At 44.9% G+C, this 25,784-nt stretch overlaps 3 protein-coding genes across 4 annotated transcripts in view; 2 read left to right on the top strand and 1 right to left on the bottom strand.

The window, feature by feature from the left end:
* The window catches only part of GRK5 (G protein-coupled receptor kinase 5), a 165,393-nt gene extending 165,071 nt beyond the window's left edge, over positions 1 to 322 (bottom strand). The window contains exon 1 of one of the 2 annotated variants that reach the window (XM_035329334.1): positions 29 to 322. In XM_035329334.1, the coding sequence (XP_035185225.1) occupies positions 29 to 80 (52 nt within the window). In that variant the 5' untranslated portion in view covers positions 81 to 322. The remainder of the gene's footprint in view (positions 1 to 28) is intronic. The other variant, XM_035329335.1, reaches the window with a different exon arrangement.
* A 6,007-nt stretch (positions 323 to 6,329) lies between these two features.
* Positions 6,330 to 12,896, top strand: PRDX3 (peroxiredoxin 3). The gene is made up of 8 exons (XM_035330112.1): positions 6,330 to 6,335; positions 6,807 to 7,091; positions 7,172 to 7,238; positions 7,366 to 7,507; positions 8,248 to 8,383; positions 10,122 to 10,225; positions 11,381 to 11,546; positions 12,025 to 12,896. The coding sequence occupies exons 1-8, from the start codon at positions 6,330 to 6,332 to the stop codon at positions 12,076 to 12,078; spliced, it is 960 nt and encodes a 319-aa protein (XP_035186003.1). The 3' UTR covers positions 12,079 to 12,896.
* Positions 12,897 to 13,826: 930 nt separating this feature from the next.
* Positions 13,827 to 23,164, top strand: SFXN4 (sideroflexin 4). Its single transcript, XM_035329342.1, has 14 exons — positions 13,827 to 13,912; positions 13,977 to 14,042; positions 14,739 to 14,813; positions 15,783 to 15,809; positions 15,937 to 15,991; positions 16,819 to 16,844; positions 17,827 to 17,877; positions 17,962 to 18,027; positions 18,141 to 18,209; positions 19,346 to 19,436; positions 19,881 to 19,996; positions 20,995 to 21,080; positions 22,006 to 22,120; positions 22,767 to 23,164. The coding sequence occupies exons 1-14, from the start codon at positions 13,874 to 13,876 to the stop codon at positions 22,842 to 22,844; spliced, it is 960 nt and encodes a 319-aa protein (XP_035185233.1). The 5' UTR covers positions 13,827 to 13,873; the 3' UTR covers positions 22,845 to 23,164.
* Positions 23,165 to 25,784: the final 2,620 nt, after the last annotated feature.

Raw genomic sequence — 25,784 nt, 5'->3', positions numbered from 1 at the left:
CCCCCCCCTTCCCCCGGCGCTCTCTCACCTTCCCTGGCTTTCAGCAAGACGGTGTTGGCAACGATGTTTTCCAGCTCCATTGACGAGCTCGGGCAGCGCAGGTCGGCGGCACTGCAGCAGGACGGCGCCGAGGTGCGGAGCCTGCGGGCGCCCACCACCAGCTCCTGCCCCTAGCGCCTCGTCCCCCCGGGCATGATCCTTCCTTCCTTCCTCCCTCCCTCCCGCCGAGCTCCCCCGGCGCTCCCCTCTCTCTCTCCGCTACTCCATCCTCCCCGGCGGGCTGAGGGCTGGGGCGCTCCTGCCTCCCTCCTCCTCCTCCTCCTCCTCCTCCTCCTCCTCCTCCTCCTCCCGGGGGTGGGGCACCGGGAGCGGCCCCGCAGCCTCGCGCAGGCGCCAGCCCCGCAGCCGGTTCGGTGGGGCCGGGGGATCTCGGGGCAGGGACGGACCGAGGGACAGAAGGACACGCCGCCCGGGGCAACCCCCGGGGCCGGGGAGCTGCGGGGGGCACCGCGGGGGTGGCCCCGGTGGCGCTGTCCTGGTGCCGGGCGCCACCAAGCGGCTGCGGGGCTTGGGGACCCAGCAGCTCCGCCGCGGTGGCCTGGGTTTTTTTGGGGGTTTGGGGGTGGTTTGTTACGGTTTTTTTCTTTTGGTATTTCGTCCTGAGAAGGAGCTAGGCTCGTGGGGAGTTCAGGCTGAGCCCTAAATTCCCCGCTGCCTGCTGCGTGCGTCCGAGGGAGGGATGCTGGTGTTGCCGGCAGCGGGGGGATCGATAGCACGTTCGGCGGGTCGGGAGAAGAAAGGGATAAAACCGACCCATTGCTCTCACCAACACTCTCCCCCATCAGCATCGCATTGATTAAATCCATGCGAAGCAAATCAAATCAAATTAACATGCAGCTTCTTGTAAGTGGAACAGAGGCGCTGCCCTTTCTCTCTCGTTCTGATTGCAGCGATCGTATTTCTCTCTACAGCCAGGCAGAAGTGACCTGCAGCAGCAGACTGCTACTGGATGCATTTCCTGAACGCAGGAAATAAATGATAAATGCGCTTAATGAATAACATCTCGGACATTAGGATCATGTGGCTATAATAAATGCCTCCTGTACCTTAGCAAATGCCAGAGGTTGGAACTTGGGAAGCTATTGTTGCAGCAGGTGCCACTGCTGTGCATAATCTTCCCCATCCTCCCTCCTGTCACCTCAGGAAACGTTCAGGCTCCGGTAGCCATGCCGTGCTGTGGTTACTTTCTTTGTAATGCCAAGTTCCATATAACAGCGGTTGTGCCTGTAAGTACCGGAAGATTTTTCCCTGATTAAATAATTCTTGAGGGAAAAATTGCTTCCTGGAAACCAGAGCCTTAGCACAGAGATGAGGCTCCTGAGGAGTGGCTGCCCTGCGTGTTGTTTGAGCACTTCTGTGCGAGGGATGATGCTCACATCTAAAGAGATCAAAAGGAGAGAGGCACTTGCAGATCCTAAGTTTGGGTAGCTAAGCTTCTGGAAAGCAGTATGTGCATCTGAGGGCTCTACTGCTCCTCTTGCATCCAGTATCTACATCTCTGTACTTAAGTGCCATGCGCACACAGTCATCTGCAGCATTGCCCTGTGGAACAGAACTAGATCGTTTATCTAGTTCCTGAAAGAGTAACTAGCAGAATTATCAGAAGAGTTACAAAAGATCTGCATGGTATTTGGTAAATCCCACTGAGCTACTCAGCGTTCATAAAAGACCCAGCTCCGAAGTACTTGGTGTTCCTGGCACCCAAAGGCACACTTACCCAGTCCCTCCAGAAACAGGAACAGCAACTGAATGGATGTCGTGCTGCTGTCTGGGTGGTTATTTACACCACGCTGGATGACTTTGCATTGAGGTGGGCGAGGAGCAGTGGAGTAACAAATGTGGCTGAGCGCAGGGAGTGGAAAGCTGAGCTCTGCTACTGGGTGTGAGATTCTGCAAAAACATTTGTCTGAGTTACACATCTACATGGAGGGCAGCAATTCTGACTTCATTTTTATCAGTAAGAACAATGGAGTGGGTTTTCCTAATGATTCTTATAGCAATTGAGAAAATAAAACTTGTTTCCAATACATCTGAGTCAGTTTGGTGCCCTAGAATAAGGAGTTGTGCTCACTCTCACAATGCCTGCTTTGAAAAACAAATCAGGACAACCCATCCTCACTGCGTCTCCCTTTCCTATTCCAGACTAAAGCCTGAATGTAGCACTGCTACATGACAGAGCTCTGCTTCAGCACGGGGCTCTGATGGATGGCCCCTTTCATGGACGTGGTTCCCTAGGGACTGCCAGATCAATTGCCCCTGTGCAGACCTACTTGACCCGAAGTCTGTGTGTTGGTCTCTGCAGAAGCCACGAGAGCATCTGGAGCCCTGCCTTATGACTTTCTTATGGCTGTGGGAGTCCTCATTGTTGTGCCACCTGGAACACCTGGGTCACAAAAACAATAAAAATCGTTAGGAAAAGGTACATTTATATATATCAATTTTCTCCTACAACAACAACAAAATATTAGAGATACATTTATCTTTACCAATTTTCTCTTACAACAACCCAGGTCTTTAATTTTAGGCCACATCCACACCCAATGTGACGGAGCAGTCAGGTTCTCTGCGAGCGAGGGGAAAAGAAACTGTTCATTGTCAGGAAATCCTTGAGTCTCTTCTACTGTTTATCTTATGCTGCCCACTGGTGCAAACGCTGGTGCTGAAATGCACGAGCATGGACACAAAGGCAGCGTGGCAGGTAAGAAAGTAAAGGTTACAAAAAAACAACCCACGGTTAAACTGAAAGATGTGTTTTCTATGGTGCTTAATGTGTTTGGTTATCCTGCTCTTAAATAAAACATCTTTCATTTGAAGCCATTCGAGAGTGGCTCACAAAAGCACTTTTTGAGTGGCGAACACGAGGGTGAAGCCGGGCTGGCAGCCATCTTCCCTTTATGGGAGAAGAGAGGTTTGTAAATGAAATGCCAGCACCGTGCGAGACCCAAATGCATCAGCGCAACGCGAAGAGGAAGGCAGCAGAGCGGCGGGCGATGGATTGCGAGCGGCTCTGACAGATGAGTCATCGGCAGGGTGGGCTCCTGCAGCTCCGGCCAGAAGCAGAGCACAGCACACCCAGCTTTATCCTGCCCCCACAGAGCAAACGCTCGGCCGCAGCACAGCCTGCTTGAAAGGTCAGGATAAGATCCCAGGTGAGCCAGATGCCTGAAAGGGTTTTGCCTCGTTCTTATCAGTTGGAAACATGCCCTGACGGGAGCTATCGCCTACATCCATGTTACAGCACATAATTAATGCTCTAAAGTTTATTCGTGACCACCTCGGAACGGGGCCGCATTTGGAATTGCTCCTGAAAGTTACCCTACAGAGGGGTACGTTTTGTCACCTCCCGCTGAGATGCTGTATCAGCAGGTGGGAACAAGCAGGCCCACGAGGAGGCAGCTGCAGGCAGCTGCAACCCTGCGCGGAGCCCTGTGCGTAAGGACAGAGGCTGCCATCTACCAACAGCCACGGGGTGATGCATCGTGTTCTCGAAACCTAACTTTTTCCTTTGCTTTAGATGAAAATGTTCATGCCCCTGTAGCTTCTCTCCATTTCCAAACCTTTTCCTGCAGTTAGGTATTTCCTCAAAGTAGAGGACAAATGATTCTTACAGCATTAAGCATATGGAATAAAATAATCTTCTAAAAGAGCAGATTTTATTTTTTAAACAAGCATCAAATCAGCAGCACAGAATCTGACATTCAGTGGCCCACAACAGCAGGAGATCTGTTTTAGGATTTTCTTACCCCATTCATCAGGTTCAGAGGGAAGCTACCCTTCCACTAACATTTTGTTGCATTAATGATGGTCTTTCAAACAGCTCTTTAAAAACTAACCTCACAAAACAACAATGGTAGCAATATACAAGTAGTATCTAGTAATATTTTAATCAACAGATCTCAAAGCTTTTTGTTTGTTTGCTTGTTTGTTTTACCAGAAAGGCAAATTTAATTATTCACAGATAGGGAAAAAGGCACTAAGTGAGAGCAGGCAGATAAGTGTCATAACCAAAAATTAAATTTACCTCTCCCATTATCCATTCAAGTGCTTTAGACACTGCTCAGCACCTTGTAATGACACAAAATTCTCTGTTAAAGCTTCCTGAAACCCCCAGGAAGTCTTTCACAAACTTCAGATGCCTTTGAATTGGGTTTGAAGATTCCAATATTCCAAACACCATCATGCACTGCTGATCTCTCACTGCACCAGTATGAACCAGCAGTCTGCCACTGCAGGATGAGATGCAAGATTAGGGCCTGTGGTTTCCCTGATCTTTTTTGTTTGTTTGTTTTCCATCACATAGTCTCAGCAACACCGTGTATCCTGATTTCAGAATGTACAGTGACACAGCAAAGCAGAAAATCAACAAGCTACTGAGAAAGATGTGCATGTGGTACCGCTTGGTAAATCCTTTTGCAGCTTCAGATGGCCACAAGAACCAGGCTTAGCAGCTGCTCCGGTGTGCGCCAGAAGTGCTGCTGAGGAAAAGGAAGAACTCTTTTGCCAGGTGCGCTTTGGCAGAGAAAAAGTCCACCTTCAAATCCTAGGGATGCCCAGTAAAAAGCAAAATGGAAAATAAGCCCCTGTGCTAAATGGCAGTAGTTCAAGTTCTTGCCCAGAAGTCTGGGAAACTGAATTATGCTGCCTTCATAACAAAGCATGAGCAATATTTCCCCACCTGCAAGCCAAGTGTTTAAACAAAGAGTTTTAAACAAATATAACTTTCCAGGGAGAGGGGAAGGACACCATTTTAAAAAATATCGACTGAGAAATTGTGAATAATCATCTGCGGGTGAGACAACCATCCTCAGGAAATCCTAGCAATAGCCTTTTTTTTTTTTTTTTTTTTTGGCTGCTACAATGCAGCTCCCACAGCTGAGGGAAAGGAACTGCTATGGCCCGACCGTATCCCTAACTCAATTTGCTGCCCAGCCTCAGGGGAGCTGCTGCTGGGCGAGTTGGTCTGTTGATGCAGAGGGATGTGCCATTCCAGCAGACGTGAACACAGACGTGCCAATCTGCACGGCTGCTCGAGGAGTCAGCCCAGGTTCTGGCTGATGTTTCTTGGCCACTCTTCGCCAGTCATTGCCCTGCAGGTGACCCTTGCTCAGCTCCATTGGTCATTTTTCTGCTGGCAGCCCTCACGGTGTCTCAGCAGTGGCACTAAAATCTCCCTAGGCTGTACTGCAGACACAGCTCTCAACAATTGCTCCTGCCCTCTCCATCTGCTGCTCTTCCTGGGGGCTCCCAGGGCTGCAGGCTACAGCACGGCCCACCCGCAGAGCATCTGATGTATTTTCTGACATGGAAATAATTTACTCACTTCCACTTTCAGGCTTTGAGGGTTTTTAAAGCAAGACTGCCTCAAACTTTTAGGTAACAGACATGCAAATAAGCTGAGTAGCTCAGCCAGCTGGCTCCGCTTGTGCAGCCACCTTCCTGACGGAGTCCCTGTCCGGCTCGTACCTTCAAGCAGCACTAGGTCATCAACAAGAGCCAAAACTGAACTTCCCTCTCAAACATATTCAGGTTTCCCTTAGTGAAGTACTAAAGAGAAGAAAGGAATGTGTGAGGTTCCTTAACTCAGAATATGCTGTTTTAGTGACCACTTGTTCATACTTATGCACACATTCTCTAATGCACTCTCAGGGCTTTGTTAGAAGGTGTTAAGCCTGAAGAGAACAGCTGCAACATCAAAAGCAATAGTGATGTATGCTTGAATTCAAGGAAATTACTGGATGCAGGAAGCAGTTAGACTATCATGCTGGTGGACCTTGTACTGAGATATCCACATCCCTAATTGTCCACGTTTTCCTTCCCCCTTTTCTCACCATGGCTATAGGAAGGAACAGTTCATCCTCTACACCCTTGTGCAGAACTCCTCCATCTTCATCATCTCCTTTTGGGCACCTCCATCTTCACCACAAGCCCAGACAGCTGCCCAGTATCTCTGTGCATGGATCAGTAGATAACATTCTGGTTGCTCTGCTGGGCAGAGTTTTCGAGATTACCAGAGCCACATTTCCACCCATTTTTGGCATCAGCTGTATTAATAAATTCAGAAGTGCCACAGAAAGGCTCGAGGAACTGAAACTGGTGTGTCTGTAACGTTTAATGTTCAGAAAGGTGCCCGGTGTGCTTTTGGATGACACCAACTAACACTGCCCCAAACAGTTCCTAGGCACATTAGGGAGATAATATTGGTTAACATCCAGTCCTAACAATCAAGTTGTGCTCAACCTTCCTCTTCTGAATGCTCAGAAAGTTGACTTATGGAGGTAACTGGACCGTACCAGCTGGATCAGTACCAGGAATAAGTTTGCTAATGTGTTCAGAGCCACAGATGCAGCACCTGCTGAGCTTTCAGACCATTGGCATTGCCTCGGTTGCCTTTGGCCTTGGCCCCAGCTGCTGATGGCAGATCTAGTACCGCTGGTGGAGCCAGATCTCTTCCTAGCTCACAGGATGGGATCTCCCCTTCATAAAAGGCTGTGAATATTTATAAATACGAGCATTAAAGCAGCAGGCTGGCCGAAGTTCCCACCTTCAGGGAAGCAGAGAGGTCTGCCAGCAACAGGCGCGCTCCCTCCCACAGCACACCCACCATTCCTGCGCTCCTTCCACCTTGGCCGGTGTCGGGATTTTATGACTAAACAACTACAATCCAACCACGAGTTCAACAAAGAGCAGACAGAAAACTTTATTGTTGAAGTGCTTTATCTTGAGCCACGCTTCGCTCTGCACCGCAGAGCCTGGTCCCGGGGCCAGACCCACCTCAGCCCCTCAGAGGCTGGCGACGAGAACGGACACCGCGCTCCTTGCCCTTCCCCGCGCTCTGCCCACCCTTACCCCAGCCCAACGCCCCCCGGGCCGCGCAGCCAGCACGGGGACACCTCCTCCCGCCCCGGGGCTGGCACCGCCCGTGTCCCTCCTTCCCGTGCCCTCCTTCCCCGGTCCCTCCTTCCCCGGCCCCTTCCCTGCCCGCCGCCGCGCACAAGATGGCCGCCGCGCTGGGGAGGCTCCTGCGGAGCGCGGTGAGTGCGCGGCCGCCCGGCTCCCCCCCTGCCCGCGCTGCCTCCCCGCCGCCTCTCACCCCCCGTGTGTCCCCTCACAGGTCCCCGCCGCCGGGAGGAGGCTGCCGGGCCGGCCCCAGCTCCTCGCCCGCCGCCAGCTCAGCCTGGGTAAGCGTAGGGCGCCCCGCGGGACCCCCGAGCTGCCCCTCGGGCACGGTGGCCCGGCTGTGCCCGGCTCGGCTCGGCTCGGCTCGGCCCGGCTGCGAGCAGCCTCCGTGGTTTTCTGTCCCCTCAGGCGCCTCCCGGCTGGCTCCAGCGGTTACGCAGCACGCCCCGTTTTTTAAAGGCACGGCTGTGGTCCACGGCGAGTTCAAGGAGCTGAGCCTGGATGACTTCAAGGGGAAATACCTCGTTCTCTTCTTCTACCCGCTGGATTTGTGAGTGCCGGGGGGTAAAATAAGCCTCTGGGTGCTCCCCTGTCGCTTGTGACGGAGCTTGTGACTGAAGGAGCGTTGCTGAAGGTCATCAGAAGTGCTGCAGATCTTTGCTGTCTGCAGTGTTTGTTTCTACCGTACCCGGGCTAGTTTTGCAAAGCAAATCTGTCTGTTTTTTGTGTGATTGATAAGGCTTGGGGGCAAATGGGCATCACCTGCTAAAACAACAGACCTGGTGGTCGGAGAGCATCTTCAAGCAGCAGGGGGTAGTCAGGGCCTTGGTGGTGTCAAATCCCAGGGGTGAGAGCATTTACATGTGGCTTGGGGTCACAGACTGCCCTCCTGAGCAGTGGGACTACAGTGCTTGAGCGAGAGGTGGGTGGAAGAGGCTGTGTCCATCCTGAAGAGGTGAATCGTCCTGGACAGAGCATCCCGGCTGTTCTGCCGAACTCTGGTGCATGTGGGCACCTGGGGAGGGTTTAACATGCAGTGCTTTCTCTTCCAACCATAAATATCTCTGCCTAGAACTGGTAGTTGAAAACTGGAAGCTGAAAACACCAGCTAGGTGTCCCCTGCAGTTGCTTGAGTCTCAATGAAGCTAAGCAGAAAGTGTGGTCAAATTTTCCAAGCTAAATAAAACATGCTGCTGCATTGGTGCCTAGAAACAGATATGCAAGGGCCTTTTCTTGAAAGCCGTCAAAAGTTTGCTGAATCATTATAGCTCTTTTTCTGTTCCCATCCAGCACATTTGTATGCCCTACAGAAATTGTGGCTTTCAGCAATAAAGCAAATGAATTCCGTGATGTGAACTGCGAAGTGGTGGCAGTTTCTGTGGACTCTCATTTTTGTCATCTGGCCTGGATAAATACGCCACGAAAGGTATGAATTGGGCAGCTGTTTGCAGCTTTTGATGTTGTTTTCATAAGAGCCCCTGAGAAAAAGAGTTGAGTAAACAATTATGCAAACATTGACTTCAATAAATAGACTGCCTTAGGTGATGTTAAGTAACTTCTGTGTTTGATGTAACTCAGTTCTGACCTCAGCCTTTGTTTTGTCGATCTCTTCCTTAATAATTTGTAGTTTATTTTCATTCTTTCCTTTGTTCTCTTGGTAGTTCTGCGGGTTATATTGTATCTTATACATTTATCTTGAAAGATGAATGTTAAGTGTATATGTCACAGTCCTTAGCTGCTTGTTACAGCTGATGGTTTGTGTGTGATGTCACAGAAAATTAATAGCAGCTGGTTTAGTTGTTATTGTTAACCAATACCTGACAGTGGTGACTTCAGAATGGAAACAGACCAAGCAGCTTAATGGAGCATTTGTAAGATTTAACTCGTTCACTGAAATGGTTCCGCTTCTGAAGTACAAATGGAGGTCTTTAACTTTCTTCAGAGAATCAAAATGATAGAGATGATGGGCTTTTACTGGAAGGGAGCCCCTTTCACTTGTGTGGAAATACTTTTGACCTCACAAACCATCTCGCTAGCTTGGTTAGTTGTAGACAATCAGATCTGACACAGGAGGGTGCTGAAGCTCCCGTGTGATCAGTTACTGCCTATGTGGTCATGGGGACAGCAGTCCACAGGGGTGCCCAGCATGATTGGACTGGGCTGCCTCCAGATGCATGGCTTTTCCTTGGTAATGTGGAAGGGAGAAGAATTTGCTCAATTTCATATGGTTTAGCTGAACCAATCAAGAGTATTTAATCTTCTGCATGCTTTGCTAAAGCTCTAAAATGTGATTATGGACTTCATTGCTTTATGTGAAAGTTGTTAAGCATATGCCAGTCATGCACACAGAGCGAAGCATTCTGCAGGGTGGAAAGAATTCCCTAACGGTGCAGAGGGGAAACTGACACCCAGAGGACTTAAGGCCTTGGTTTCTCCAGCATCTGCCTTTAAAGCTCTGCGTGTGAGAGCTCCGTTGCAGGCAAGCATTTGCAAGATCAGGGTCTAAGTGACTGAGATTGCACAATGATTCACTGGTGATGCCAGGAATAGAAAAGCTAACAAACGCCAGTCCTGTTTCAAGGATAGAGAGCTTATCTCTCATGCTGTTCCAGCATGTTGCAAAACTCAAAGCAATCTTGGTTGACTCTCCAAATAGTATTTAAATTGGTTTTGGGGAGAAAGTACCTGCACTGCATACAGAGAGCAGCCTAACTGACACGGAGCATGGCTGACTGAAACTTTGTGTTTTGTCTGTTTGTAGTCTACAGGTTTCTTTTTCTTCCCTACCATGCCCTTCTTGTTTGATTTTTAATATTTAGATATGCGGTAGAATTTTTTGTGTTCAAAGCTTTGGCGTAGGGTACAAGGGAAATAAATCTGAAAATTTCACTGTTTTCACAGGTACCTCTTACCATCAAAATATGCAATTCTAAAATGCTAAGCAGGTTTTCATGTTCTGAAAAAAAAAAAAAGAGTGCTTTTTAAAGAAAGACATCAACAAAAAAAAAGCTAAAGCCACTCCCCATACAGATCCTTTCATGGAGAAAATGGTGTTTGTTGTTAGCATACCTTCAGGAGCACTGAGTACAGCCTCAAGAAGGAGAGCCCTAAAAAGCATTTGCTAACAAAATGGAATCTTACTGATCTTACTCTTTTTTTTCTAGAGTGGCGGTTTGGGCAAAATGAATATTCCAGTTCTGTCAGACCTCACAAAACAAATCTCCCGTGATTATGGTGTGTTGCTGGAAGGACCTGGCATAGCTCTAAGGTAATACATGATTGCTGAAAACTCTGTTAAGACGCAACCCAGTTTAAAACAAAATGAGATACACTGTCTCTTCCTCCAAGGGAAACTGTACAGGGATCAAAATGAATGCCACAAGCACTTAGTCCTCTGGACCTTCTGCTGGATTCACCCCTTCTTTTTTCCCCTCTTCTCATCTGAAGTGGGAAGAGACTGCCTTAACTTACGTGTGAGAAGCTCCTAAAGCTAGAGGCCACTACAGTTAATTCTGTAGTTACCCAGATTTGAAAAATTGATGTTTGTTTTTTTTTTTCCACCATGGAGATACTAAAAGCAAATAGTGGTCCCTTATAAATGGGATTGAGTAGGTGTACTAGAGACCTCTGATTCCTGCTCACTTTGGATTAAAAGGTTTATGCTGGCTATCGTTCCCAAAGTAAGCTTGTACTCTTAGTGTTCAGAGACCTCTAGCTATGTATATTTGTCAGAGAAAGGCTTTTCTATGCCATGGAGGGGTGTGGGGGGGAAGTATTTATTTGGTTTTCTTCCAAGGAGAGTGGCAAAAGTCTACAGAAGGCTGCTTCAAATTCTGATTCAGTGCTGATTAACAGTAAAGAACAAATTATAGGTTGCCCTAATCTGTGGCATTTTTTTTTCCTACCTAAACACAGCAGTGTCTTTGCTCGGAAAGAATTTCAGACATCTGTTTGTTAACAAATTAAATTAATTAGTAGGGTGAGATTGGGACTTTGGTTTCCACAATAGCTTATATATAACAGAAATTAACTTAGTAGTTTAATGCATAAGCAACTCTTCTTTCAGTACCCTTGGCTTTATCAAAAAGACATGGGAGGGACGCCAGCTATCACCTTTGAAATACAGATGGAATTAGAAGTTCTACCTTTGTTATATATCTCGCTGTCATGATTTAATAGTCTTTGTGCACGCTCCATAATTGCAGAATACCGGAGCAGTTCACTAGCTCTTAGCTTTTGATCACTGCACTAACAAGCAGTATATCAAATGGGGTAGTGCTGCTCCTCACTCTAATGTGTGCAGCTAAGAATAACGACCTTGCTGAAATGGTTCATCGCTTTCTTATGTTTGGTCTTGGAATATGGTTTGCATTCCCCAAATTCTTGCTTTTTAAATTTACAGAGGTCTTTCTTAAAATTACAGAGGTCTCTTCATCATTGATCCAAATGGGGTCATCAAGCATCTAAGTATCAATGATCTCCCTGTCGGCCGTAGTGTGGAAGAGACGCTTCGCTTGGTGAAAGCATTCCAGTATGTGGAGACACACGGAGAGGTTTGCCCAGCAAACTGGACTCCAGATTCCCCTACAGTAAGCGTCTGCTAAATATCACTGTTCTAAATATAGGCACTGGCATGGCTTTGCATGTCCGAAGGGCTGAGAACCACTCTAACGTGAGGTACTTGACTGAATCTGATGCTGTTTTCTAAACCTTTTATTGGTTGGACCAATTCAGTCTATTTGTATGATACTAAACGTGTGATTTCTGTGAAGAAAGAACCTGACTTTCTTCTAGAAGACACAGTTTGTATTTAAACTTTTTGACTTGTAGTTTCTACAGGTTGCCTTTGGATTTTTTGCTTACTTAGTGCCCTGCTTGATATTTATCAGGAAAAATGTGTTATGTACTTAATTTACAAGTAGGAACTTTCAACCAAGTGCAGAAACAGAAATAACCTAGTGTTTTAATAAGCTGTGCATGCCTTCTCTTGGATAAAATGTCAGGTCCGTTATTTTGGTATCTCAGTTATAGCATATAACAACTACTTTTTTTTTTTTTTCTTGACAGATCAAGCCCAGCCCAGAAGCTTCTAAAGAATATTTTGAAAAAGTTCATAAATAAACACTCAAATATGCAGACAAAACTCAATGTCTTCAGCATAGGGTAATGAAGAGAGCAGCTGTGATTGTAGAAAAAATAAGTTCTCATTTTCTCATGTTAAAAAAAATAAACGCTGAAATATTTACAGACTCCTTTGTCCTCTTTTAAAAAGAAGGGTAAAAACTAAAGATTTTCTCCCCTTTTGCAGTTTAAGTTTTACAAATTTTGTAACCAGCAATGTTCCTGAATGTGACAAGTAGAAGAAATACGGTTGCATTCCACAGTGTGCCTGTGGTTGTGGTGATTTCTACCCCTAACCCCCCTCTCTTTCTCCTCTTTCCTTAACTAGCTTTGGACCAGAAAGCTCCCCAGTTACCTTTTCTTGTGAAAAAAAATGTATTTCTGTACCAGAAGCTTGAAAACACTTGTGGACAAGGCAGAAAACAGAGTTTTGATGCAGGGGTTATTTTAAATGGTATTTTTCAGGGGAAGAGATGAATGTAACATGCAAAAATTAAAGTTTTTATGTACAAATGCACTATCACTTGAAATGAATGTAAATATGTGCCATTTAAATCCTGCCAATGGTCAAAGGTACAGTGCAGCTACACAGGAGCGTTAACAAGCATCAAGAACTTTAATTTGAATGGGGAGATGGTTAAAAACTTAAACCCCAATACTTACTGGAGCTTAATGACAGTCTTGCTTCATTTAAAGCCGTGTTTAATTGCTTGACCCTGCCTCCAGGAAAACTTAAAGGTCAATTGTTGTACTGCTTGAAAACAATGTATCGTATCTCCAGCTGTGGCATCATCAATAAATCTTAAGATTGACTGGCAGCAGATGTGTTGCATTCCTTTCCTTCCACTTTTCCCTCAAAGATTCTTGTCTCCCTGTTCTGTAGAAGTTGTGTAAGTTGCATTGCATTGGAAATTTTTGTACCTTTGTTCCCAACAAGCAGTGGCCAGCTGCTGCTGCCTCTGTGTGAGCAGCCCACAGACACAATGGTCCATGGTGGGTGTTGTGAGGGAAGTGACAGAGCTGCTGGCAGGCTGGATAAACTGAAACAACGCTGAATGGGTTTGTATTTTTCATCTTCTTCCCTAGGGAGTCAGGGGAGAGGTCAGCATAAGGGAACCATGATGGCAAAGGTGGCTATTTACTGAATTACCTTCCTAATAGACATCGATGTTGCAATATACGTGATGGGATGAAAAAACTTGCCTGGCATTGCATGATGCCTGGTGCTGCAGAAGGAAAGGCAGCATTTTAGGTTTTGGTACTCGCAGATACCTTTCGGTACCAGCATTTTAGTTCAGTTTGGTATAAATCCACACGCAGCCGTGCAGTTTTCAATGAGGCTGACCTCCTGGACCTGCTGCATGTGAAGTTCTCTGTGGGGCTTGGTAACACTGAGCAACGTGTTAGTGCTTGTGATACACACTGTGTACTTGAAACCCCAGGGGGAGCTGGGACACATCATGTTAAAATTATATTTATTTTTTTACCCTTTGTATCTCCCTCATCCATTACCTTTCTTCATTTCCTCGTCATTCAGCACGCTCAGGGGAGCCTCAAGCCTCCTGCGTGCTCCCACGCTCCCCCAGAAGGAACACCCCTGACAGAAAACAACCCGATGGCGCCCTGCCCGTGCTGCCTGCCCCCCCTAGCCGCGACCCCACACCTCTCACGACCCCACAGCCCACGGCAGCCCCCCACCACAGCCAGCCCCGGCCCCCCGGTTGCGGTGCGGGTCCCACCCGGATCGTGCCTCAGCCGGACCGGCCCCGGCGGCGCTTTCCGGTGCGGCGGCGCCATGGACACCAACCTGCAGCTGTGGAGGGCACAGGGCCCGGTGAGGCGCGGGGGGGAAGGCGGGGGGGTTGTGTGGCCGTGACCCTGAACCCTGTTTTCTTCAGTCTTTTTTCCAGAGGTTTCAGCTCTGGGCTGACGTCTTAGACCCGCTGCTGCTCTTCGCGTCCTCGGTGAGTGCCCGGCTGGGCTGCGCGGGTGAGGGGGGGAAGCCACCCGTCTGTGTGACTTGGTCGTGTGTAGAGGTAAAACCCAGGCGTTCCTGGACACCGACGTTTCAGTGATCCTGTTTAGAGTCTGTCTGCAGCGTCCAAGCTTGAATTAACCCAATTAAGAGCCAGGGAGCCTCCAAAGAGAAGAGCACTGAAGGGCAGAGCTGGGTGTGCTGGTCTTAACTTGGTCCTGGGGGGACACTTAAATTCCTCCTGGAGGGACACTTAAATTCCTCCTGCTGCTGCAGGAGCTGTGATGTGGGGCTGCAGCAGCTTTGGAGAAGGCAGGTCTGCTGCAGGCTGGTCTGCACCCCCATCCCCATGGTGCTTCGTCTTATCAGATGCTTCATTTGGTGTAAGCCATTCAAATCTTCGAATTTGCCAGCAGACATAGACAATTCTAAATACACTCTTGATTTCACTGAGGTTTTTCATATGCGTAAATGTATATAAACGTTTCTGTGATTGTGAATTGGTTTTGTGTGTAGGTGCGTTCTGGCTTTCATTGCTCTGGTGAGGGATGGGTGCATTAGCTTGACGTTACAGCTGTGCAGTTAGTGTCTAATAACTGGCACATCGCACTTTGGACCATGGACATCTGAATTATTTTTTCTGTGTGTTTTGTGTTTTTTTTTTTTTTTTTTTCCTTAAATACAGGATGAAATAAGAAGAACCAGGGTACTAATTGAAAGCCGTGAAAAGACTCTAAGTGTGCCCATACAGAATAATCAGGTATTTTGGAGCATGGTTTATACAAAATAGATTTTCTTTTCATGGCTGAAGTAGTTGATATTAGTGTAAGATCTAGCAGACAGAATACTGAGATTCAGTTGCAAGGGGTAACACAAACAAAACTCTTTACTGCAGAGATTTTTCTAGCTATGACTCTGGTAGGAATTTCTTTGGATGACTAATGTCAAAGTTCAGTATAAACATCCTGAGGAATGCTAGGCTGAATATTGTATTGCTAAGTTTAAAAGACACTCAGATCACCCCAGGAATCATTGCTCTAAGCCTGCCTGTCCGCATCTGGGATGATACAGGTAGGAATATGGAAAATGCTTACTGAGCTTGTTCTGAATATTTGATGTTGCATCATCATACTGAATGCAGGTTGATTTGGTTTCACATCTCATAAAATGAACAGTAGCAGTACTTGGGTGGGAAACCTACTCACAGAATTGCTGGAAGGTAGAGCTGAACCCTTGCTGCATTAGGAGGAGTTTTTCTTTAGATTCAGTGTGGACTCAGCTGTACCCCTGTGGCATTTAGTACCTTATGTGTCAAAGTCTGAAAGGAGAAAATCTTCTGATTTTCTACAAAAGCCAAAGTCTTAACAAGAAGTATTTAGGCTTTTTGCCATATTTAAGAATTGTTTTCTGTTTTAAAATGCCAATTAGCTTGACTTTTAAGAATTTACTTTCTATTCTGCCATAGTGTGTGCTTGGTGCTATTAGCATGTGGGATGTGAGTAAATATATTCAACAAGAGTTGAATATATTGAAAAAGAATATATTCAACAAAGTATGTGGGGAGAAATTTTAAGGAAAAAATAACAAAAGGGATGTGACCACATGTCACTCTGTGTAAAAGTAAATTATTAGGAAAATGATGGAATAAATTAGAAACAAGATTTTATTCAGGCTCTTTTGAAACTTGATTGCTAACCTATTTTTCATTATTATTTTTTTTTTTTTTTAGACAAAACAAGCCTTCCTGCTAAGCCTGGTAAGTTTCCAAGTTTCCAAAAGATTTAGAAATCTCTTTTTTTTTTCCTTTTTTTTTTTTTTCCTCCCTTATTTAAGTATGGCAAGGGTAGTCTAACCTTTTTTTTCTTTTTTTTTTTTCTTTTAAGTCTAGTATACATCCTGATACAGGCAAGATACTTCCTGTTTTCTTCAGACCTCCAGGTAAGTTCCCTTAAGACAACCATTGACTGAAGCATCAAAGGGGAGTGACATACAGTAAATAGCCTCTGTGATATGACATTTCCTTTACATATGGAAAGCAAGTAGACAATTACTCCTGTTAGTTGCACTCTCTTATTTGTTGAAGATTTATTTATTCCTGCAGTCCTCTTGAAGAGTTTTTTTTCCCCACACTTCATCTGCTCAGATAGTTCAAAATAGTTTGACCAGTCTCTGTTCTTTTGGCACTGTAGAATTAGTTCACAAATTGTTTCACATGTAAAAGGGTCTAAAGTATGCTAAGTTTTCGCTTGATGCAAGTGGTTACTCTAAGAATTTACTTGCTGTAGTGCCAGATAGAATCTGCTTGGGGTGATGTTTAGGGAGATGAGGCAGCACATTCGATATCAAATATAATCAATTAATCAAATATAAGCATATATACGCCATTTACTCATATCCTTGTATAACCACTCACAGACGTGGCAGCCTTTGTAGCCAATAACTTTCTGCATAGAGTCATACAATTTGCATGTAGCTTTTTTGAGTGTAGCACTTGAGAGGTTCTTTTGCACAGAAGCTGAGACCAGATACTTTGGCTTCTTGAATGACAAATGGGAGACAAAGGTTAGAATAGAAGTCTGGCAAAGGTGGGGTGGTTGTTTTTTGTTTTTTCTTTTTTTTTCTTTTTTCTTTTTTTTTTGTGGACTAGTGTTTTATTTACAGCTGATACTAGAAGGGGGGAAGTTAGGGAAACTTTCTGCTCACAACCTTCAATCTAGATTCACAGCACTTATTGTTACTGAAATAAAGTTTTTCTTTCTCTTCAGCCTTCCTGCCGCTAACTCTTCCACTGGTGAGTAACCAGGAGAAATACCAGTGTACCACATGGCTTACATTTTTCCAAAGCCAGGGGCCAGAGGAATAGAATAGACAATTTTAGGCTTCTCAGTTGTATTTTCAGCACAAGCTTTCTCAAAATGTCAGTTTTATGGGAAGTGCTGAGCAGCCTTCTAGAAATCAAGCCTTTAAGGAATCTCATTGGAAGTTCAAAGCTGTTGGTGGCCTTCCTTCAGCAGTATTCAAACAGATTGTTTATGCATGTAGGTCAGGTTTCTGAATAAGGAGTATTCTGCTTAATACTCCTTCACAGATGTGGTTAGATTCAGCACTGGCGTTAATAATAGAGATAGTTCATCTACTAGTATTAAAAGAATGAGTGGCCCTCCTCTGAGGCTTTGAACATTCTCCCGTTTCTTATTTGATAGCAGCCTTATCTTGATTGGCATTGTCCTTTGAGAGTGCTTCATGCCTACAGCTCAGTAGGTCAGGCCTCAAGAAAGGCTGTCATTTATAACTGAAGTTCTTATTCACTGTCTGAACTGGAGGAGTTGGGAAGTAATTGCTGAAATCTTAAGCTCAGTTAGACCAAGTGTTTATACTGGTGAAAACTATCAGACCCTTACTTGTTCACTTCTTTGATTACAAGTTTACTATCCGAGTTATGTTATTCTACATAAGCTTCACAGGCACAAATAGGTTTTTATTTTGGGTAAGAAAGCATCTTGTTCGAATAACCTTGCACGGTGTTTTAATCACTGTGCTTCTGTGTTTTATATTGGATAGATGAAGTGAATATGTCACATCTGTGTCAAAAAAGCTTGTTAGCCTAGAATCAGGGCAAATGGCTTCTGGTGCTGAGTGAAGGGAGCCCTTACTGGAGCCTACCTGACACTGCTGCAGATAGTAACACAGTAACTTCATCTTCTAGTTAACCACTGCTCTTCAAAACCTCCTAGATTCATCAAATTAATTTTGTTGTGGGGTTTTCCTCTTAGGTTATCGCTTCATCACTTCAGGTGCAGGCAAAACAAGTTTTCCTTTGTCAGGTAATTTTTTTTTCTTTCTACTTTTACAAATCTTCTTGTCTCAATCCCAGATTTGATTTTGCTTATACTCTCTTCTTTCTGCAGTTCGCATTTCACACATACACCACAGCATTCACTGTGCTGAATGGAAACGGTACCACAAAGGATGAGGTACGTGTTGATTTTTATTTTCGGCATCATCTTAATTGTGCAAGACCACTTTGAACATGACTTACAAGTGTTTTACAAGTGTCCTTATGTAGCAATGTTTCTTCTGTCCTTAGGATAATTCACTTCAACAAAAGCAACTCTTCTTCAGCCTGGGAGCTGTTTCCTACGCAGCGCTTCTAGGTGTATGTATTTGCTCACTGGTTGCTTTCCTGATAAGTTCTCCTGAGGAGGGGTAGGCCCTGAGAGAATCACACTGCCACGCATCCTTCAGGACTGTGCTCTAAATGCTCAACTCTGATGTCTTCCCATAGAACTATTGAGAACAAGAGTTTTCTTGATCAAAGAATCACAGAATGGTTTGGGTCGGAAGGGACCTCAAAGCCCACCCCGTTCCTACCCCTGCCATGGCAGGGACACCTCCCACCAGCCCAGGCTGCCCAAAGCCCCATCCAGCCTGGCCTTGAACACCTCCAGGGATGGGGCAGCCTGTTCAGTGCCTCACCATCCTCAGAGTAAGGAATTTCTTCTGAATATCCATCAGCCAATACCTTGCTTGGCTTCCTCTGTTGCTTCTCTTACGTCCTTTTCTGTATTTTTCTGCAAGCTTAGAAAATGGGTGGGGAGAGGAAACAAACATTGTACAAACACAGAAACTCACTGGGTTGCTGTTGTTGCTACTCTGTGTAGTGCTGTGGAAGATACCTGTCCTGCTCTGAGCAGCTGGTGAAATCTGCCAGAAGCCATGCTGGATATAGGTAGCTCAGGCTGTAGAAGCAGCACAGGAATGACAATACCGCACTGGATGCGGGTTAATTGGCCTTTCAGGAGCACTAGGCAGCTGAGGAGCTAGGTTGGTGCTGTCCTGGTAGAGGAATTAAACTTCCCTCAAGTGTATTATGGGAATATGGAACTGACCTGAAACTGCAGAGGTAGGAGGATGTACACGAGTGTGCCAAGTGTCCTGGTTGGAGGTAGGGACGTCACAAGGCAGTTGCATGGATGTCCAAGAAATATTAGTCAGAGGTAATTGTTCTCCTTTTTCTGTCTTTGTATCCATACTGCTACTGCCCTCTACATAATAACATTTAATACTTTTTTTTTTCCGTAATATTTTGTGCGCTTATATAAAAAAATGATTACAAAAACCTTTAATAGCTAAAGAGCACGTCTGTTTTGTTGAAACGTTAAGTAATTTGTTTACTTTTATAGATGGTATCTAAATACTAAGTTGTGGATTTATCTTCCTAGACTCTTGCACATTCGGAAATGTTGCACATTTCTTTTAATATAAGGTGCTTGTTTCCTCCCAATGTCTTAGGCTCTTCCTTTTATCTTCATGAACCGATACACATTGAAGAGCCCGTTAACACAACTAGTTGTCAAGAAACTTCTACCTGTTCCTCTTTTTGGTGAGTAAGAAGAAACTGTACATTATGCAGCTGATGTGAGGGCCAAGACGGGCATGCAACCTTTACCCCAAACCTGTTTCCTTCAGTGTCGTTCCTGTGCTGGATTTTGCACTGACCAGTACAAAACCTACTCACAACACATCTCCCTCCCTTTTCTCTTCAGAAGATAGAAGTCATGGCTTGTGCTGGCTGGAAGTGATTGAAAGATCTGAGTGTTAATAATGATAAAGCAGCTGTGGGGAGTGGTGCTTTAAAATCTTTAAGCTTCCAAAACAAGAATTAAGATTCCAGGTAGATTTTTATGGAGCAGTCCCTTCTTTAAGCTGCCAGGCTATTAATTTGTGAACTGTTGAACTGGAAATGTAAAATGCACATAATTATGAATGTTGTTATCAAGGTAGTCTCGTTGGATCTTTTAAAGCAAAATCCTCTTTAACTCTGCAGGCTTGATGAGTGCCTTTACTGTGGTAGCAGTGAGAAGCCCAGAATTTGAGAATGGAATTGAAGTGATGGACAGAAATGGCAAGGTTATAGGAGTGTCAAAAAAGGCTGGTACGAAGGTAGGCAATGGGGGGAGGCCTCTCTCGACTTGCCTTTCATTCCCTGCTTAGAGTTAAACATTTTGCTCAGAGCAGGTGCAGTTTGCTGTACTGAACTGAGGAATCCCACACAAGGTGCTGAATCTTTGGGAGGGCTTGGACTAGTTTCTGGAACCGGGTTGGCACCTGTCGTGTATCCAACGGCTGGCAACTTCCCCAGCCCAATGCACCAAGTGCTGGAGATAAACCACAAGAAGAACACTAGTACAGGCTTCTCTGCTTTCCTGTGTCACTCCAGAAGGAGGCGAGGCTCCTAGAGTTTCTTCTTCCGATGGTACACATCAGAGGAAAAGCCCTCGCTTGTAAATAGCACATGCACCTTCCCTAGCGGGAATATCATTTAAAGGCTGTGCCTCCCGAAGGGTAATGTCCTGGTCTGCAGTGTGCTGGTGGATTTTATCGTTGACCAGTAGCTGACCAGGCTGCTCTGTATTTGCTCCCTGCCCTACTCATCAACATCCAAGGTAGAGCAACACCCACAGGAACTACAGCAAGGAGTCACACTTGATGTGCTGTCAGTGACCCTGCCTTTCTGTGCTGCTGTCTAGAGGGGAGGAAACAGTTAGATGAGCGTAAAGATCTGTGAACAGCTGCACAGAGAACTTTAAGTTTTACACAGGATGCCCAGAAGGTATGTCCAGTTGGAAAGAGTTCAGTACAACCTAAAGAAAAGCAAGTCTTAGCAAAATAATTATTGTGGGGTAGGAACACTTGATCTGGCACTGTTAGTATCACCTCCCCTTTTAAGGAATTTCTTAGTCACATATGGAGTATTTGCCATGTATAGGAGTTTAGTTTCCACTTAAGAAAGAAATCCTCCAATGAATGATCTTCTTCTTCACTTCCCTGTTGCTTGAAACTCCAGAATATTAGGCAAAAAAGTGCTCACAGAAATGGGGAGTATTTGAAGCTGTGTGGAGCACTGCTTTAATGACTTTTTTTCTTGTCCCTCCCTGAAGGCCGTTAAAGAAACAGCGTTGTCAAGAGGAGTCTTGTTTGGGACAGCATTCTTCCTGCCAGCTGTCCTTATGCACTTTGTGGAAAGGTAAGGGGGACTGCAAAGCAGCTGCAGGTGCCTGGTCAGTGGCTATTCTAATATTTGGTCTGGCTGTTACTGCTTGCCATTTTTTTTCTTGCTTTTGCGATTATTAATTGCCTTGGAGAGATGATCATCTGTGAGGTTTCTGTTCAGGTAGTGGGATTCCTTTAGATAAAGCAGTGAACCTGGTTATGTCAGCATCTGTGTTTTGATGATTGGAGGAGGTTGTCTATAGCTGTGGGCATTTCTTCAATTAAAACGGGACCCCAACTTCCAAATAGCCTTCCATATACTACAAAAACATTTTCTTGGTTTTGCAACATTTAAAAGCTCCGTATCATAAGAAGAATTCATTGTATGCTCTATCAGAGAATTTTTAGCCTGCCCTGAGCTTCTTGTAGGAATCCTCTATGTTATATAAATATAATATAGAGGTAACTTGACATTGCCTAAATCAATTTCCTATTGCATTTGTTGGCTTAAGGGTCTGCTGTTACCAGAAGACATAAATGAAGACATAAGATAAATATTTAAAAATGTATCGAGTAATACATTTTCACACAATGCAGTGTGATTGCCAAGGGGAACTAAATCTGAAAGGAAAGAGGGTAGTACATGAAAAATCTTAGTCCAGGGACTGGGACACTTCAAAACACTAATGTACCTTCTCTTTTGCCATTTTGAACTTGCTGGTAATTTTGTTAATCTGGTATTCTCATTTTGGACCTGCAAAATGCTTCAGTTAAGTTCAAAGCAACGGGAAAGAACATGAAGTTAGGAGTAAAAACATAGGAAATTAGGAAACACCTTTAGGATTCATAAGCCTAGGCTATTGCTTTTTTACTGTTTTAACTGCTAATGAATGCTCTTTGTCTCGCTGTCAGATTATTTTTCAAACCCAAACTGACATACTTTTCAATGTCTTGGACAGAGCGAACTTTGCCAAAACTCCACGTGCTTTGGCTTCGATGAGAATACTTCTCATTACGTCAGTACTAGCAGGGATGCTACCAGCGTCACTTAGTATGTTCCCACAGTGTGGTGAGGTAAGTCCTTTGAAAGAAATTGGTTTAGGATCGTTGTTTTATTAAATAGTCATTCTGTACCTGCGGCCGGTGGCCTTAAGGCCAGCTAACAAAACCCAGCAGGATTGAAATGGCCAGTGCATCTAAACTGGGGTGGGAGGAGGCCGCTGAATATTCTCAGAAAATCACAGATGGGGCTCACAGAATTTTCAGTGGCTTCTCTTATTAGCCTAAAAATTCAGGCATCTTAATTTCTTGTGGCAACAAGGGTAAACTGAACATAAATGAGGAGACTGTTGAGAAATTATGTTCTGCAAATTTGTCTGGTTTTTTCCCCCCTTTTGAGCTTGCCAATCGCTCAGCTCTCGATAGAAGTTCTCCTGGGTGAGTCACCCAAATATAAGGAACAGAAACACCACCACTAATGCTCTGTTTAGATCTTGGGAGCACCTCTTAACTTTAAATAAAACACATTTCTTCCCTTATGTTTGAAAATGTTAGAGGAAACAAAAAAAATCCCATGAACTCCAAGCCAAAAAAACTCCAATCCCTTATACTCTTGTTGCTGAATAATTTCAACTTGTGGAAAGTTCAGTGCAGTAATGAGGATGGAACTGGTGGTTACCAGGATATGGTGGTGTTGATTGTGTTTTTCTATACATTTCAGATAAAGCGAGCAGACCTTGAACCAGAAATTGTGTCATCTACAGAAGAAACGGTGTTATTCTACAACAGAGGAATTTAGAGATGGGCTTTAATACATAAATATGGGCTCTGATTAAAGTGAATTCCGAGTGTCTCAACAGATCCAGTTGGCATCAATGCCTGATTTAATCATGACTTTATGGTGGCATACATGCCAGATTTGGTGTACGGTGCTGTGGTCTATAAACAGGCAGACTCTGCAAAAAGATTTTGCGAGCCCCAGCCCACAGGCAGGTATAACTTAATGCCATAAATGATTTGTACCAGAAAGCGCTGTTGTAGAACAGGGTTCCTCACAAACTGTGTTTTGTACCTCTTGTGACTGATTTCTTAATTAAAAGACTGACTACTGAATACAAGGTTTTATTTTTTTGCTGCTTTTGTTGCCACTTTTGACATCCTGCTTTCCAGGAACACAGCTGGTAAAGACATTAACATCAGTAGTTCCTTGGGGAAAGTCAAGCTGGTCCTTCACAGAAAACTTAGTTATGTTTTACTGTATTTAGTAAGGCACCCTGACAGCAATATAACACTAGTGATGTGTAGTTGTTTAAGAAACATTCAGCAGAGGAGCACTCCAGCTTCACTGTTGGGCTGTGAGCTGTTAACACTAGGAGCTGAATTCAAGGGCAGGAGCAGATAAACTCAAGGAAATTTCAGCTCAATTCTCTGTAGTTGTCTATAAAGCAAATAAAGTGTTAGAAAAATTGATGAAGTAATGAGAAAAATTGAAGCCATTTAGCATTTGTAAAAAAAGTACCTGGACATCCTGGTGGACACCAAGTTGAGCGTGAGGAACCAATGTGCCATCGCAGCACGGGTGGCTGAGGGTATCCTGAGCTGCGTTAGGCAGCAGGCTGAGCATTGCCGGTAGGTTGAGGGAGGTGTCCTTCCCCTCTGCTTAGCACTGGAAAAAGGGCAACTGGGGGATTAGATAGGAGATGATGTAAACACGAATGGCCTAGAGAGGGTAAAGATTGGCTGCTCTGCCAACAGAAGTTGTGGGCAGTGAGTTGGTAGGGCAAGGCTCAACGAAGGCAGAACACGCAATAAACTCAACCCAACCCCCTACTATTTAAGTTTAAATATTCTACTAAATGAAAATGGTGGAACTTACGGTTAAAACAATAGCAGGTGGTTCTTCACTGAACACGGAGTTGAACTTCATAGTTCTCATCAAAGGGTATTACAGGAATTTAAGAGCAAAATGGACATCTCCACCAAAGGGGAATTTGTTGAAGGTTACTAAATTCATGGAAACCATGCCTAAACTATTAGAAAAAGGTTCAGAAGCTCAGCACTACTGGAGAATAGAAGGGGCAAATAGCTCATTTGCCTGCTCTTCTCTTCTTGTGTCTGCTTTTGGTGGCCACTGGGCTATTTAGCATTTGGCTGAAAAGAGCTTTGGCCTGGCCCAGTGTAGATGCTTTTATAGCGTTTGCCTCAAAACTGAACTTGGGGACCTTCTCCTGCAGGAACAACACAGAAGAAAGCTCCACAACTGTGGTAGGAGCCCTGTGGTTTTGATAGCTGGGGGTCATAAAAGAGATGGCTCCAAGATCACTGAAGCTGTTATTTAAGCACTCTTAAGGCTCTGTGTGACAAGGATAAATATACACTGATTAATGTAGTAATCACTTTCAGAGAGAATTTTACAAGTCTAACCTCCAAATTCTGTAATCATGTAATGTTCTTAGAGTGCAATAAATGGCTCGCTGCTGTCCTGTTGCAGAAGGATTAGGTTTGTTCTCGGGGTGTGAGGAAACCACTAGTTTCCCCCACCCCGTTTGATCCCTACAGGAAGACAGCAGCACGGAGCAAAGTAAGGAAAAACAGGCCTGCTTTCTTGTAGGAGAAGTTCCTGCTGTGCGTTTGGCACAAAACAAAAGCAGGAAGTAGGGTTTCCAGTTAGTTTGTGTGAGTTCTGCCTTTTTTGAGCCTTCCCCTAGCAACTTGCTGCGGTGAAAGGTCAGGCAAAGATAGAGAGTAGGGGAACAGGAGCATGTCCTATGGACCTGCAACTTCAGGGCAGCGTGCTAAGGCTGTTCTGGGAAGGCAGTATGGATACAACCTGAAAGTTGCTAAAATAAAGAGTGGCAAAGACCTTGCACTGTCCTTCTGAAGGATCACTGAGTTTTTAAAGCTGAATTACTTAATGCTTGGGTTACCCTGACACAAATACCCCCAGTAGTGGAGAGGCAAGAATAAATCCTCTTTGAGCACGCAGCAGCACCAACTCCACAATGTGAAGTTAGCTTCCGTGGATGCTTACAAAAAGCAGATAGGTTAAAGGTTCACGTACAGCTACTGTCTCAGCAGGGATCACTCAGCCTTCCCTTTGTGGGTCGTGTTTTTAAGTACATGGTAAAAACCCACCAGGGCCAGCAACAAAAGAACAGTTGTGCTGGGTCTGAGCAAAGGTCTGCCTAGGCAAACGTCATCACCAGCAGCAGCCAGAGGTAGAAGCAAGAAGAAAAGCTCACATGAGACTCAGCTGTCCTGGGCAGGGGGGATGCTAGGAAGAGGGAGGCTTCTCCTGTTCCCTTTCCTTACAAACCACCTTCCAGCTGCTGAGGGATGTGGTGCAGAGGGTTAGGAGTAGCAGGCTTACAGCCTGCCTCTCAACCAATGAGGTGTTTGTCTCCTTCAAAACCTTTAATAATGGTGGGATAGCTAACATCCTACAGTTAAGTTCTCTAAAATCCCATTTCTCTGTTAATCCTGTTTCAGTAACCTACCAAAGACAAACCTGGGTGAGGTCTAATTCCACTCTCTGTAAGCATTAATTGGTACTACAATGAAAACCCATGCCTGCCCCCACTCTTGTTTTAAACATAATTTAAGACTGGCTAAAGTAAATGTTAGCGATGTGAACCACAGTGGAATCAAAGCAGGAAAAAAAAAAGAGCAAAGCCAACAAATTTGAAGATGATAAACTCATCATCTGAATTGTCATGGTAACTAGACAAGCCATAAATTC

This window comes from Oxyura jamaicensis, chromosome 6, assembly GCF_011077185.1.
Source record: "Oxyura jamaicensis isolate SHBP4307 breed ruddy duck chromosome 6, BPBGC_Ojam_1.0, whole genome shotgun sequence".
Lineage (NCBI taxonomy): Eukaryota > Metazoa > Chordata > Aves > Anseriformes > Anatidae > Oxyura > Oxyura jamaicensis.
The sequence above is the reverse complement of the archived record's forward strand: the minus strand, read 5'-3'. Positions and strand labels throughout refer to the sequence as shown.

Bases quoted from the DNA above. Each gene is read 5' to 3' on its own strand.
- PRDX3 (XM_035330112.1), top strand. The intron at 7,239-7,365 runs GTAAGCGTAGGG...CTGTCCCCTCAG, and splicing joins CCGCCGCCAGCTCAGCCTGG to GCGCCTCCCGGCTGGCTCCA. The intron at 11,547-12,024 runs GTAAGCGTCTGC...TTTTCTTGACAG, and splicing joins GGACTCCAGATTCCCCTACA to ATCAAGCCCAGCCCAGAAGC.
- SFXN4 (XM_035329342.1), top strand. From the start codon at position 13,874: ATGGACACCAACCTGCAGCTGTGGAGGGCACAGGGCCCG. The intron at 18,210-19,345 runs GTATGTATTTGC...CCAATGTCTTAG, and splicing joins CCTACGCAGCGCTTCTAGGT to GCTCTTCCTTTTATCTTCAT. The intron at 19,437-19,880 runs GTGAGTAAGAAG...TTAACTCTGCAG, and splicing joins TCTACCTGTTCCTCTTTTTG to GCTTGATGAGTGCCTTTACT.